This window comes from Indicator indicator, chromosome 26, assembly GCF_027791375.1.
Source record: "Indicator indicator isolate 239-I01 chromosome 26, UM_Iind_1.1, whole genome shotgun sequence".
Lineage (NCBI taxonomy): Eukaryota > Metazoa > Chordata > Aves > Piciformes > Indicatoridae > Indicator > Indicator indicator.
Window position 1 is genome coordinate 14,554,864 of NC_072035.1, and position 15,948 is coordinate 14,570,811.

At 43.5% G+C, this 15,948-nt stretch overlaps 1 protein-coding gene across 1 annotated transcript in view; it reads left to right on the forward strand.

Annotated features, from left to right (window-relative positions):
• The first annotated feature begins 2,730 nt into the window (after positions 1-2,730).
• The window catches only part of RNFT2 (ring finger protein, transmembrane 2), a 28,494-nt gene continuing 15,276 nt past the window's right edge, over positions 2,731-15,948 (forward strand). The window contains exons 1-5 of the mRNA XM_054392743.1: positions 2,731-2,833; positions 5,401-5,879; positions 6,955-7,031; positions 9,304-9,404; positions 12,767-12,920. Of these exons, the coding sequence (XP_054248718.1) occupies positions 2,751-2,833; positions 5,401-5,879; positions 6,955-7,031; positions 9,304-9,404; positions 12,767-12,920 (894 nt within the window). The 5' untranslated portion in view covers positions 2,731-2,750. The remainder of the gene's footprint in view (positions 2,834-5,400; positions 5,880-6,954; positions 7,032-9,303; positions 9,405-12,766; positions 12,921-15,948) is intronic.

The following is a 15,948-nucleotide window of genomic DNA, read 5'->3' on the forward strand; positions in this document are numbered from 1 at the left end:
TGGACAGAACAGATGATTAAATCTTGTGAAGTACCCCCTCTTCAGTACTTAACATTCGTGCCATTATCCTCTTCATGGCTGTTTCTGAAAGAAAAAAGTGTCTCCCTGTAGAACTGCATGTCATCTGGAACATTATTTCACCCCACATTACAATCTAATGGATTTCTAAGGGTCTAGAAGAGAGTGAAGGATTTTCCTAGTTTTAGATTTATCTCAATACTGACTCTAGCTCTCAGCTTGTAGCATGAGGAGATGGACAAATTTCTTTATGAGCAGTGACCCAAAAGCTCATGATGGTAGGACAGTTCTGCCTTCATGAGTCAGCTTGTCTTGGCTTTTTCATCATGATTACTGTTTTGGTTCAAAAACAGAGAGAAAGTCAGGTTAGGATTTAATAACATTTACTGCTGGGAAAGCATAAAAGATTTCTGAAGTATTATGTGTTGTTAAAAGAAATGCAGCTTTAAAAAAACTAGGAAAAACCCAACACTTCTACTATCTATTTTTTATGGTATAAAACTTGCAAAAACTCTTATAAAATGAGTTTTGGCCCTGACAACACAACACAAACCAAAACTTGTAGCTAGAGATAAAAAGAGACCAAAACTTGTAGTTAAGAGTGTGTTGGTAACTTAAGAGTATCAGAAGTTAGAAATAGGTTTGTAGTACTCCTGATGGCTTACTGCATCTTCTCCATGTATTAAAAGCTGTGTTTTCCCTGACCTATATGATTATGCCAAATTTTATTTACACAGTTACATGTGTGTTTATATTAACTGTCAAGGGGCTGTCCAAAGTTGATATCTCACAATAAAACCTCCATGTGCTCTGACAGGGATGCTTCAAATCCACTGTTGTTTCAGTTCAGCCTACTTGGGTTCTTCAAGATTGAATGTTACAAACCAACAGTCTATTTTGTCAATGTTAGCATTTTCTTTCTCATCTTGTTACAATTTCAGTACAGTTACCTGTGTGATTTAATTGAAATACTGTTTTTTTCTTTCACTGTTTTGGAACTTAATGGCAAACTAATTGTACTTTTGCTGCAAGTGTATGTGGTAAACACAGCTGCCTGGTTTTACACTGTGAACTGCATGATTTGGGCTCTATTAAGGGATACCATCTGAATTTAATGCGATTTTGCATGGGCTAGTAGGTCAGTGGCAGTAAAGAATATGAATGAAAAGATTAAAGTTGTGGTGGGGGAATAAATATTCTATATTTTCTACTTCTCAGCTATTTTCTACTTCCATAGCTCTGCTTACAGACAGCTGGAAAATGTTCTCAGAGCCTTTATAGAATACAGAGATAGGGTTGTACATTTATTTACATGTATTCACACAGCATGGAGTCATAGAATGCTAGGTTGGAAGGGACCTCAGGGATCATCTGGTCCAACCTTTCTAGGTAATAGTAGAGTTTAAATGAGATGGCTCAGCACCCTTCAGCTTTGCCTGAAGCAAAGATGTGAAAAGGTCCTCCGCCAATACAAAACAGCTCAAGTATGGAAAAAGTCTATTTCTTAGTAACAATATTTGCATAAACAGAATGTTACAAATAATGTTCTAACTTGTGATATTCAGAACTATTTAGAGCCTTTTATGTTTTGTTCAGTTTATAGAATCATGAAATGATTTGGATTGGAAGGGACCTTAAATATCATCTAGTTCTGAACCCCTGCCATAGGCAGGGTCACCTCCCACTAGACCAGGTTGCTCAAGGCCTTACCCAACCTGACCTTCAATGTCTATAATAGTCAGGGCTGAGTAGGATCAGAGTGCAGTATTTAGAGGATGTGTGCCTGAATCTCTTAAATGCTTGTGGGAACCTGGAGAAATCATGGAGAAACAGCCCATTCCTCAGGTTTTATGTAACTAAGAGAACATGATGCAGCATAAGACTATTTCCAAGATACTGTGTTCTGTGCCCTGATGATGGGTCTGTGTTCTTCTTTGCTTTTGAGTTTACTTTATTTTAAAAAGCCTGTGCTGTGAGGATATTTCCTTAAAACTAGACACTTGAAAGCAGACATTTAAATAACTAAATAAACACCTTCTCTCCCTGTTCTAAAAATAGTTTCTGAAGTTAACACCATTTCAGTGCCTTTCCATTTCCCACTCCAGACCTTACTTTGTTGATGATCACAGTTCCAGAATGAGTGGGGCAGAATGTGTGATCCTTTGCATATATGCAGATTATTGGTGACCTCTGTGCAGGGTTTGCTAATGGCATTTCTCTGGTTTCAAGGGAATTAGTTGCTTATTAAAAAAGAATATTGTCACAGTCCGAGTGTATTTTCTCATTCAAAGTGTTTATACATTTTCTCTTTCTCCTCCCTCTCAGTTTTGCTTTACAAAGCAAGTTTCTTCAGAGGAGGAAGAAGGGATTTCATTTCCAGAGAGCGTATGTGGATTCACATGTCACATGGAGAGCTGCTCTGTTACTAGTCCTCCAGTCCTTCCTCAGAACATGTCATCAGAGAGCTGCACACCCTTTGTGACTCCTGCATGCTGCTGAAGGAGATCTGACTGGTTCCTGCCCTGCTTGGAGACCTGTGGTTGTGTACTTCCATTTGCCAACTGGAAGCAGTTTCCTCAAAACTCTACTAAGAAACAACTGCAAGCTGGAGGTGCTCTGTCAGAGCAGCAGATGATTTGTGCCAGCCATGTCCCCAGCCAAGTGGGTTCCACAACCCTCTAACTGCCTGGGCCTTTGTTAGTCACACTGGGATTTGCTGACCTGCAACGTTGATGTTGAGCGTGTTGTGCTTTAGGGTTTTGAGGAAAATGCAGAGACGGCACAGCAGCAACACTGACAACCTTCCTCCTGAAAGGTACATCTCCTGCCTTCTTTTTCCCTCCCTTTTTGTCTCCAGAGGGGACTGTTCAGATTTCAGTGTGTGGTGTGTTTCAGAAGATGAAACGTCAAAACTGAGAAAGGCATGTACTGCATGGAATCACAGAATGGGTTGGAAGGGACCTTTAAAGGCCACCCAGTCCAACCCCCCAGCAGTCAGCAGGGACATCTGCAGCTAGGGCAGGTTGCTCAGAGCCCCAGACAGCCTACCTGGAATGGTTCATCTCCTGGCATGGGGCATCTCCCAGCTCTCTGGGAAACCTGGGCCAGATTCTCACCACCCTCGGTGTCAAATATTTCTCCCTTCTCTCCAGTCTGAATTTCCTTCTTTTAGTTCCAAACCATCACCCCTTGTCCTGTCACAACAGGCCCTGCTGAAAACTCTGTCCCTAGCTTTCTGATCGGCCCCTTTAAGGTATGGAAAGGCCACTGGAAGGTCTCCCTGGAACCTTCTCCAGGCTGAACAACCCCAACTCTCTCAGCCTGTCTTCATAGGAGAGGTGTCACCATGCATGTAGTCAGCAAAGCTTTTTGCTCACGTTAAGAGCAGATTTACTTTCCTCCTTGATGTCAGTTATCAGCTGCTACCAACTGATCCAATTTCCTGATCCAGTATGGGACATGTGGGAAGAGTTGTCTTAGCATGAGCAGAATGTTTCAGGGCTCTTGGAGTGAGATTTATGGCACAGTGCTGTGGGGATCACAGGCTGTTTACATTATTTTTCATTAAGGTGTGCTAAAAGTCTGCTGGGCTCAAGCTCACAACTAATATGACTTAGTGTATGATAAAGGTTTTGAGTGATCCTTTACATCATCTAGCTTTGTATATATGAATATTTAGGAGCAGAATTCCTCTAATTCACTTCTGTAATTATAGTATCAGCAAGGGAGCCTGGCCACTGTTGTTGTTCTGGTACTAAATATTCTCCTGTGCTTTCCCAGGGTTAGAGCTTAACTTCTCTCTTTTTTTTTTTTTTTTTAAACTCCAAAGAAGAAACTAATCTAATTAATGCAAAGATGGAACTAACAAATTTCATTGCTCTGCCTGAGCTGAGATTATAAGTGAAAGACCATTACTAAATATTTCTTAGTGGATTTGCAAATAGAGGTGAAGCATGATGTCATGACCACTCCTGGCATGGTGCCATTCTCAGTTTCCAAGGCAAAGTATAGTAACTTCCAACTTTTTCTGCGTGATGCTGCCCAAGCCTCTGTGTGCTCTGTGGGGTTGATATCAGCAGGCAAGGCTGGGGCTTGAGACACATAGAACGCTGTGTGGGCCCTCTCATCAGCAATGTAGAGCTCTCTTGAGTCTGTACAGACTTATTAGGCACTTCAGGTTGTGTTTAATAGGAGAGGTGTCTGTTATAAAGTGCAAAAGCAGAGTAATGCATTTGCTTTGAAGTAACTGACTTCAGAGTCATGTCAGTAAATGCTTCTGTTTTTTATGAGGGTAAATACATATTGTCAGTAACAGGCTGAAGGTTTTCTGACTGTGGAGTGACATGCTGTTGCCACTGGTCTTCACTTCTCTTGCCTTCAGCAGACTCAACAGTTTCATCCTTGTTTATTTGTGTTTGAATGTGTCCCTGATTAATTTCTTCCTGCTGAAAGCATAGTCGGGTATCCTGGTTGTATTGTTCCAAACAATATTTGTGTCTTTATCTGTACTGGGATACACCCAATTTGTGTTTTATGTTCCCAGACATAAATACTATCAATTTATGTCCCTGTCTCGTGTATACATCCCTCAATTGTAATGCTAGGTGTAAAATATAAGATCTGGTTGATGAATATTTTGAACCAGAAAGAGGTGTGCAATGTCTTGTTGACTTGATTCCATGCTGGAGCCTGGGAAGAGACATTGGGAATGGGGTGTGCCTATACAAAGCCTTATTTGGAGTTTACTTAGGGGAAGATATTTCCAGAGAGGTTGGAAGCTGTCTCCAGGGTGAGATGAAAAGCAGTGCTCTGTGCCCTGTAAGGTGCTTGGGGAGGCTTTTTAACCCAAGAGAGAGAAGGGGTAAAGGGTCCCCTCTGTATATGCCTGCCTGTGCTGTCTCAGCTTGTGACCACTGTTTCTAAAGTTAGAGATCTCCAAGGATTAAAATCAAGAGAGACCAAAGCTCTGCAACACACATTATTTGTCGGGTTTTACTCTTGTGAGCTTTACTTACTCTTTACTCTCCTTTTGCAAGTTAGAGAGAGATTTGCTGCCTGCCAGATGTTAAATTTGGTGTCAGATGCATTATTTCTATGGTTCCTCCAAAAGTAAAAGGGGTGTTTGGGAAGTCTGTTCCTTAGAGGAAGGGTCAGTTCTTTAGAATTACTCTTAATTCCTATTTTAGGAGTCTGGTTTCTAGCCTCTAGTTCTGCAACTCTGACTTTCCAACAGCAGAGGAAAAAGCATCCATCACTTGGAGACCTACATCCTCTGATAGTGTGTGAGGAGCTGACTGTAGTCAGAATTGGGCTTAAAGACTGACAAATTCTGTGGCACTTGTTTTTGTTTAATCCCTTTTCTCTAATCTCCATCCACTGCAGGAACCGGAGTCAAACAGTCAGTTCTGAAACCAGCGTGGATGAGAGTGGAGTTTTTGAAAGTCTGAAGGCTGAAGCTTCCTCTCCACAGCAGCTGTTCTCAGGCCTGGCAGGTATCCCATCGGGCACCATCACAGCCACACCATTCCAGTCAGGTTTGGTGCTGGGCTCTTCAGCAGGAGGTGGGGAAGTGTTCATTCAGATGCCAACCCCAAGGGAGGAAGGGACCAGCCGTGCAGAAGGAGCTCCGTTTCACCACCGGCAGTCGTCCCATCACTTCCACCATGGCCATCACCGGGGTTCCTCCCTGCTGCACATGGCAGGAGGGGACCGCCACGGGCACGCTGAGGAAGGCAGTGATGAACAAGCTGGAACTCCAGCCCCAGCTCTTTCAGAGTTAAAAGCTGTGATTGGTTGGCTGCAGAAGGGACTCCCCTTCATTCTAATCCTGCTGGCTAAAGTTTGTTTCCAACATAAGCTTGGTAAGAATCTCCACTTTTTGAATTCTAAGTGTATCAGAGAGTGGTTTAGGAAGCTTTGTCATGCTGTGATGTCTGATACGTTTATCTGCATGATGGTGTCTAGAGGTAGTCTAGCATGAAGGGGACGTGTTCAAATGCATGAGATAATGCAGTTGATAAATTCACCCTACTTTCAGTCCAAGCTGTTTTCAACTGTGTTAATCCCATCTGTTTCCTGTCCTGACCTGTGGGAGACCAATTCTGTTCCTTTCCCTAATCTCTCCTTGGCATTCCTGTAGGGGCTGAGGGAAGTTATCAGGGGTTCTCCATCAGACCTCTCTCACATTAGTGATTAGCAAAGGCTCCTGTGTAGCACAGAAAGGTTCAGAGGGGTGAGACTCTTGTGTAGCTGGAAGGGTGGTAGCTGTGAAATCAAACAGCATCAGAAGTATGTCTTAGAGTCAAGGTGTTCAGAGCTCCCTGAAGAATCCAGGTTTCTTTAATGGTACCAGCGTCTTTTGTCCCCTCAGTGGGTATGTAAAATCTCTTGATCTAACCTTCCTCTTGCTACAAAATTGCATGTGTGGCTTCTCTGAAGGATCCTTACTCATTCTGGGAGTAGTGTACTGAGATTATCACATCACATGGAAGCCAATAATCCTTGAGCATAGTCCATCAACAGCTCTGCCAGGATTCCCAAAACCAGGTACTGATTTGTGTCTGCAACAGCTCACTCTTTGGACCTGGTATGAGAAATAGTTTTGATGGTGTGCTCAACAAGAGCTGCTAAGCTGCTGTTCCAATGCAGTCATTTGGATGAGTTCTGTTTGCAGAGTGCAGCCACCACTTCTATTCTCCTTCAGCCCAGAACCAGAGCAGAGTGTCTGTACTGGGCTGGCAAATGATTAATTTCCGTTGACCTTGAATTTGAACTTTATATCGTGTGTCCAGACTGCCCTATTTCAATTGCCTATCTATTTTAATTCCCAGTGCATTCAGAACAGCATGCAGTAATTTTTTTTCTAAGCTTGAGATGCTGAAATCAAGTGGCTTAGGCCTGAGGCTGCTGCTGCTCTGACAGTGCCTTTCCCTGCAGGCATTGCCATGTGCATCGGCATGGCCAGCACCTTCGCCTACGCCAACTCCACGCTCCGAGAGCAGGTTGCTCTGAAGGTGAGTCTAGCATCTCACTCTCTTACTCTCCCAGGAAACATCACTCCTTGTATGCAAAACAATCTTTGTTGACTTTTCTTTTGCTGTGTAAGGCTGAATGCCATGATATGGCTACGGACTGGTCAGAATAAGAATACAGAGGTGTAATCCTCACTTCCTTCTCCTATTTCTCCCCATTGGTGCTCTCCTAGTTTGCATTTTCGTCTTTTGTGACAGTATGGCATAACAAAACAGAGGAAGGATCAAGGATATTGTCATCTGCTTCTGGCTCTGCCACTGACTGACAGTGCATCAGAATCATAGAACTGTTTTGATTGGAAAAGACCTCTAAGATCATTGACTCCAGTCACTGACCTAACACCACCATTGGCATTAAACCATGTTCCAAAGTGGCATGGCCACATGTTTCATGAACACCTCCAGGGATGGGGACTCCACCACCTCTCTAGGCAGCCTGTTCCAATTCCTGACCACTCTTTCGGTACAGAAATTTGTCCTCATTTCCAACCTAACCCTCCCCTGGCACGATTTCAGGCCACTTCCTCTCATTCCATTTCCTGATACTAGAGAGAAGAGACCACAAGCAACTTCTCTGCACCTTAGTTTCCTAATATGTATAGCAGAGATGCTGGACCCTATTTCACTAGGTAGTGATGAGATTAAGTTTATTAGCATTTAGATCATGTCTTGAGATGTTCAGCTGAAGGATTTTCCAGATGTACATAATGCTCTGTTGATAATGTGTTTAGAATATAAAGAACCCAGAATATGATCTTCAGTGTCAGGAGAATACTTCAACAGCACTAAAAGCACAAGGCTAGAATTGCTGTTTGGAAAAAATTCCATGGGTGACACAAGTCAGCAATGGAATAAATGGGGCAGGATGCTGAATGAACAGATAAATCGTACAATCATGCAATAGATTGCTGTTGCCTTGCACTTTACCCCTCTGTCTTTCCAGCAGTGTGCCCCTTAATCTGCCTGCTTTAAATCTCAACCTCACATCCCTGGCTGTTGAATAAAGAGCTGGTGTCTTAATAAATCAGCTCACAAGAAAAATGCTAGGGGTTTTCCTCCCAGGGGGAAAATTTGCTTTCCAAAGTTACACTGGGCCAAGACCGAGGAAAGCTCTTCTGTCATCCAGCTTCCCTCTATGTGTCTTTTGAAATGCAAAATTTGCACTTCTTATGAGCTTTAATTATTTCTGCACTTAAAAATGCATGTTCTAGAGCCTCCATGCTTTCAGGTAACATTCATATGTGCTACATGTACTGGTGGGTTATGGAATCATAGAACAGTGTTGGGCTGGAAGGGAGCTTCAAGGTCATCCAGTTCCAACCCCCACCCCATGGTCAGGGACACCTTCCACTAGCCCAGGTTGCTCAGGGCCTCATCTAAACTGGCCTGGAACACCTCCAGGGAGGGAGCATTCAAAACCTCCCTGGGTAACTTCTTCCAGTGTCTCACCACCCTCACTGGAAAGAATTTCTTCCTAATCTCCAGTCTAGATCTCCCCTCCTCAAGCTTCTATCCATTTCTCTTTGTCCTGTCACTACAAGCTCTTGTGAAAAGTCCCTTATTTTATACTGGTCACCTATTCTAAGTGACTTTGGATCTGTTTATAAAACACTCCTTTTACTGAAGTGCCATTCTCAACAGGTGAGAGCTCAGAATTACAGGACAATATATGGGACTATTCCTCTGCTTGTTGAACTGCATTTTTAATATCAGGATAGTTTAGAAAGCCCAAGAAAGATCCTAACTTGGAAAAATACATTTTGCAAGTGAGGCTGCCATTTTCACCACTGTGTTTGAATTAATTTCTCTGAAGTTACTTCATTTGGAAAGGTTACATTTCTGCTTGTGTTTCATAGAGTCGTAGAGTTGTTTGGGTTGGAAAAGCTCTCTGAGATCATCAAGTCCAGCCATCAACCCAACACCACCATGGCCATTAAACCATGTCCCAGAGTGCCATATCCACATGTTTCTTGAACAGCTTCAGGGATGGTGACTCCACCACCTCCCTGGGCAGCCTGTTCCAATGCCTGATCAGGAATGAAATTTTTCCTAATTTCCAACCTAAACCTCCCCTGTATACCTCTACCTAGCAGCCTATTTCTGATTCTTAGTCCTATGTAAAAAAAGGAATTTACTGGACACTTAGCTGCATGTTTGTGTTCTCTGGATTGGTCTTGCTTTTTTCATTAACTGAAGGCTCAGCATAACCCTTGAGACTTGGAATTTATCTTGTCTGCTTCTTTTTCCTGCTCAGGAGAAGAGATCAGTGTTGGTTGTCTTCTGGATCCTGGCTTTTCTCACTGGAAACACCTTGTACTTGCTTTACACGTTCAGCTCTCAGCAGCTGTACAACAGGTGGGCAAAATTTACAATGTAGGTGATGGAAATAGAAGGTAATTGCCAGGGAGGAGCAGAGGGAAGGCCACTTTTCCCCACACTTTAGGAATAAGTGTGCACACTCAAGAGTTGTACTGCCCTTGCTAGATGTTTGAGGTACTTGCAAGGGAGGAAAAGCATTTGTGCATTGCTTCCACCTATTGGTAGGCCTGTGCTCCTGGCAATAAATCATAGAATCACAGAATGGTAGGGGTTGGACCAACCCCTCTGCCAGAGCAGGATTACCTAAGGCAGGTCACACAGGAACACATCCAGATAGGTCTTGAAAGTCTCCAGAGAAGGAGACTTCACAACCTCTCTGGGCATCTTCTCCAGGGCTCCAGCACCCTCACACCAAAGCAGTTTCTCCTCATGTTGAGGTGGAACTTTCTGGGTTCCAGCTTATCCCTGTTGTTCCTTGTCCTGTCACTGGGCACCTCCAAGAAGAGCCTGGCACCTTCATCTTGACACCTACCCCTCAGAGATTTATAGACATCGATAAGGTTCCCCCTCAGCCTTCTCTCTAGACTAAACAGCCCCAGGTCTCTCAGTCTTTCTTCATGGCAGAGATGTTCAATTCCGTTCATCATCCTCTGAGCCTCTGTTGGACTCTGCAGTAGATCCCTGTCTCTCTTGAACTGGAGAGGACAAACTGGATACAGGACTCCGGGTAGTGACATAAGCTGGGTCTAAATGGGCTAAGGTGTGATGATACACCACAGTGCTAGTGCTTGAAACGTGCACACCTGCCATTTTCTTACATACTGAAGCAAGGTGGAGACTTTTTTATAGTGGGACTTCTGCATTTCCATTTTGGCCACTGTGACTGAACATAAAGAGCAGGTGTTGGAAGCAGATAAGAAACTGACCCACTGGTTTTCCTCTTCCTATAATGTTTTCTCTTCAGTCTATCAAGCTTTGAGTATATTACTGGAGATTAAGTAGTGGAGTTTAACTTCAGTGTTCTCAGGCTTGGAGGCATTTGGATCTGATTAAGATAGCCTCCAGTTTCAGAGCAGTCCTCAAATGCAGAAAAGTTGGTACCCACGGATTTGGCTCAGTACTATCCCTCCTTATTACAAAACAGGGATTAAGTGACAGACAGGAAGCAAAGATACAGAACTTAAGTAGAATAAATTGGAAGAACTGGAGCAATATCAAACCTTGAGAAAGTAGCTGTGATATTATTATCTAAACCCCTATGAATTATCTTCCCAATGAAAAATGCTATTTGTCTCACTGAAGGGGATTTAGAACTTCAGACTGAAAATAAACTGTGTGCAACATGCATCATTTTATGGCTAGATGGCTCTCGGGTATGTTTTTTGTGTCACTTTTTTATTGCCTTCCCTGCTTCTTCCAACCAATAATGTCTATGCAGTGAAAGAATCAAGGGCTGCCCAGTGTATTTGGGTTTGATCATTGGGAAGCTGTGTGTGTAAATGCTCCTAGAAAGGGGGAGAGAAGGCTTCCTGTGATAGGATGGGAATGGATTGAAGCTTGAGGAGGGCAGATCTAGGCTGGAGATTAGGAAGAAATTCTTTCCAGTGAGGGTGGTGAGACACTGGAACAGATTGCCCAGGGAGGCTGTGGATGCCTCCTCCCTGGAGGTGTTCAAGGCTGTAGAATCATAGAATGGCTTAGGTTGGAAGGGACATTGAAGATCATCTACTCCAACCTCCCTGCCATGGGTGGGGATGCCTCTCAGCAGGGCTTGGGTGCTCAAGGCTTCGTCCAAGCCAGTGGAGGGACACAAAGATGATCCAAGGGCTGGAACACCTCTTCTATGAGGATAAGCTGAGTGAGCTGGGGTGCTTCAGCCTAGAGAAAACTCCAATGGGACCTCAGAGCTGCCTTACAACACCTGAAGGGAACCTGCAGGAAGGCTAGAGAGGAGCTTTTCCTACGGGTGTCCTGAGACATGACATGGGGGAATGGTTTGAAGCTAAGGGAAAGTAGGTTGAGACTGGAGCTTAGGAAGAAGTTCTCCAGTATGAGGATGGTGAGACTCTGGAGTAGGTTGCCCAGAGTGGTTGTGGATGCCCCCTCCCTTGATTTGTTCAAGAGCTTCAGCAAATTGAGGCCATCTTAGACATTTTTTACAGCAGTGAGCAGCCTGGGCAACAGCTTCACTGAGGGTCCTGTTCTTGCAGGTGTTGTGCTGCTGTGTCACACTTGAGCTACTGTATCTGCTGCTTGCTGTGTGGGGACCTGGGACTATTCACAAGGCAGGCCTGGGAGCTTAGAAATAGTTGCTTTGATTTAATTTCTTTCTGGCTTATTTTTCATTTCCTGAATTACTTAGTTTTTTGTTTGTTTCTAGTGCATGAACAGTAGTAAAGTCTCTGATTCTGTTTCTGTTTTTAGGGTGTAATTTTTACCTGTTGTGCTGTGCCAGTGTTGTGAGTATTTTAAATTCATGTTCAGGCTTTTCATTTTGGGTTGGTTATTTTATTTTTACCTTTTTTCTTTGGTTGGTTGTTTTTTGGGTTTGTTTGTTTTTTTGTTAAGTTTTTGCTTTCTACAATGAGACCTTAGGAGGTAAATATCCTGAAGAGAAATCCTGGTTGTTCAGTCTGATTAGGGTTCCTTATTGCTGCTCAGATCAGTAGCTGCTTCCATTGCTCTATGAAGCTCTGCTGTCCTGGACTCCCCTTCTTTAAAGGGCAAATGTTCAGGCCAGTCAATAGCATGGTGTAAGGGGCACACCATTTGGGATCTTTGGCTCAGGTAAGAGTTGCTAATTAAGAGAGCCCAGCTCTTGTTCTGCTTCAGACAAGGGCAGGTAGTATCAGAACATGACACAGTTGAAGTTCTGACTTTACTGCCACATCCAGTACTGTGCTTCCTTTGTCACCAGTTTGTTTCATACACCCAAGTAGCTTTGGAAACTGCTGCCTCTGCAGTAGTTCTGCCTGTGGCAAGCCAGACTCAGAGGTCAGAGTGGTCTTGACTTGGCCATGACTTTTCCATGGAATCATTACTGCTGCTGGCCCGGGCTTCAAAGGAGAAGCTTTTACACTCGGAGATGCTAGAGCAAGCCTGCAAGCTAGAGACACTGTCATTAGACCAAAAGATCTGGTGCAGGGTGGTTTGCAGGTTATGGAGGTTGCAGCCTTCCTTGTTTGAGTCCTTGTTTGGGCAAGAACAGACAAAGTGAAGATGCCCAGAGCAACCACAGGAACGATTTGCATATCTTAACCCTATCGCCCTGGAGAGCTTCACTGAAGGTCAGTGGAGTTTCTAGGCTTTCTGTAGCCAGCAGTGGATACAGCTGCTATCAAGAAGCTTGAGTGAGGTTCTCCTCACTGGTATTTGAGCCTTGGTGTCATGCCTTTCAGCCTTATATTCCTGAAGCCCAACCTTGAAAGCCTGGACTTCTTTGACTTGATGTGGATTGTGGGGATCGCAGACTTCGTGCTGAAGTACCTCACCATCGCGCTCAAGTGCCTCGTCGTAGCCCTGCCCAAGGTCATCCTAGCTGTCAAGTCAAAGGTAAGAGTCCCTTTTCTTTGTGATATGTGGATGTTTGTCTTTGATAATCTGATACCTATAGAGCATGTTTGCAGCATAACATATGTGTGGAAGAGTGAAAATAATAAAATCTTTGGCAGAAAGTAACTCAAGTACCAAGTTTCAGGTTTTAAGCCATCACAGATCTGGGCAAGGGCTTGGTAATACCAGCAAGTAATTCAAGTCCAGAGGGGAAGAGGGAAGCATTGCTTAAGAAGGAATAGCTACTAGCAGTGAGATGACTGTTTTGCTGGTTGACCTTGTTCTAAGCCTTGTTTTCTGAGTATTCTCTGTAAAGAGGCATTTCTGAAGCACAGATCCCTTCATTTCATGGAAAGAAATTGCAAGTACTTATCTCTTTGGCTTTCCAGTTGGGACAAAGAAGTAACAACATGAAACTGAAGCTGCTAATGCCACAAATGAGCAGTTCTAACCATGAGTGAAGAAAGATTTTAACTCAATTGCTAAGATACTTCCATGTTTCTAAAATCATGTAGACTAGACCTAACTTCTGAAACCATTTCACTACATTCTCTCCTGAAATCCCTTTTCTTGTTTTTTACCCTCTCACATCTGTCATGCTTGCCTCTGAGTGTCTACATTTTAGTAGTAAATGTAGCAATCTGTATTATTTGCATTCAGTAAAGAAACTTTCTGGCAGCTGTTGGGGTGAAAGGCACTAGATAGATGCAAGATATTATCATTAATAGCTGGAAGTCTCAGGCAGGGCACTTAAGGGGATATCTAAACTGGGAATAGTTTTGCTTACAAATGACATGGGTGGCAGGGGAGTTGAACAGTTTGTCCCTGCACAGCAGGGCTATTTGAGATGGTTATTAATTTATTTCTGGCATATGTCCAGCTCTTCCCCCCCCCCCCCCTTCCTTCTTCTTCTATTATTATTATTATTTTATTTTGGGAGATTAATGTGCTAGGTCAGAGCATAATCCAGCCTGGGGAGGGAGGGAAAAGTGATGTGAATAGTCTTCCCAAGATAAATTGCAATGTTGGAAAAGGTTCACAGCCTTTGCTTGCTTGTCTGAGAGCTATCCCAAGTACTCATTAATCCTTGTCTGGAGAGAAGAAAGAGAAGGGGTCTTTATTTGCAGCTACAGTGGGAGGCTGGTAAGATCACATCTGTCAAGGGCCTGTAATGACTCAGAGCACAGATGCTTCATTTTTAATACCTTTTTCTGGATAGCAATATTTCTCACTTTTTTTAAGTCCCTTTTTGTCTTAGGATGTTGTTGATGGTCTCACTGTCCCTGGACATCTGAGACTGCTGTTACCTACCACTATGGATCTGGATTTATCTTCATCCCCTCTCTACTCTGCATGCATTAAGGGATGAGATCTGGTGTAACAAATTAAACAAGATCAAACCAGGATGGGAGAGCTCCAAGAGAACCCCAGGATGCCATGAAAATTGTAATTGGTAAGCACATAGCTGAGCTCTTTCCCTGAGCCTGGTGACCACCTTACTTCTAGAGCCCAGCACAATGCCACCCATCTTATTTTTCAGATCAGTTTTTAAAATGTGATTTTTTTTTTTTCTGAGATAGAGCAGATCTATTGCACCTTAGGCACATTAACTTGGACCAAATTCTAATCAACTTACTTGCTATCTGCCATCTTACCACTTGCCAGATGCAAAGTTGTTCTCTTCCTCCCCATCTGCTTGTAGTAGTGTTTCTGCTTTGAGCCCAGCTTGTAGTGTATGAACTTTTGGATGGCTGTCACTCAGTGGTAGCAGGTAGCAAGCTGCTGGAGAAGTGAAACACACTCCCAGAGTAGAGCTAAAGGCTTCTTTCAAGATACACAGGGAATTTTTCTGCTTATAACTAGGCAGAGCAGCAGCCTCTGGCTCCCTGTAGTGCAGGGCCTGAAGTGGAGTGTGCTACACTGGCAGGGATATAGCTCAGCACAGCTGTGAATGGGGTGAGTTTTTAATCTTCAACTTCCTTGCAGCACCTTCTTGCTGGCAAGTCAGTAATAGATGATAAAACTTGCCCATTGATGGGAAATCAGGAACTTTGATCAGTTTGCATTCAACCTCTGAGCATGCTCTTGAGCTCTTCCTTTCTCAGGAAGTTCAAAGGCACCTCCAAAGCTAGCCTGGCTTTTCATGCTGCTCCTTGAGATTGTAGTCTCCTCTGAGTACTCCGTGGTTGTCACTGATACCTGTATAGATTGTCTAGTTCAGGTATCTCCTCTGAATGTCTTTCTTTTAAGTCTCTTACCTCTCCATACCCATTGTGACAGGAGCCAGATGAGATTATTCTCCCTTATGCATCAAAATCTTCATACCTGTGGCTGAAGATGTCCCTCCCTCCCCAGGGGCTGTGATGGGCATATCAAGCTCAGGACAAGTTTTCATAGCAGCTGTGCTCATCATTTCTTTGGGAGGGGGGCTTGGCTCCCACCCTGCATGCTGAAGGCTCTCCATTAAAAAAGGCAAATAAGATCATTTGGTTCAATATAAAATGAATTAAAGTAAATTAAACTGCAGGAGCCATGTGGCCTGCAGAGGCCTCCATTGTTGTACACACATCAATGGCAGCTTTTCATTTTCACTGCTACGGAATGACAGCTTGAGGGGGGTGGAATTCAAAATAAGGAAATAAATAATAAAAAGACACAGTTGCCAAAGATTTCCTTTAGGAAATCCCAGGTGCCTACAAGTCTCCCATCCCCTCCTCATGCTGTTATCAGCAATCTAAGCTGGTATCCTAGATAACGGAGTGAAGCATGAAGGGGAAAGGGAGAAAGAAAACAAAACCCAAAGAACTAAATTGGTATGCCAGGTTTCTTTAGACATATCTCCATCTCTGTAGGGGAGAAGGATACCAAGGACACACTTTTTTCCCCAATGCTCTGGTACGTAAGAGAGGCCCCAAGTATTTTCTTTGCATGCTCAGTACAGATGTGCAACCAAGGTACAAGGGACTGCAGTGCCAGAAGATTGACAATTCAGAAGAAAACCAGAAATACCTGCTTGTGGAAAACACAG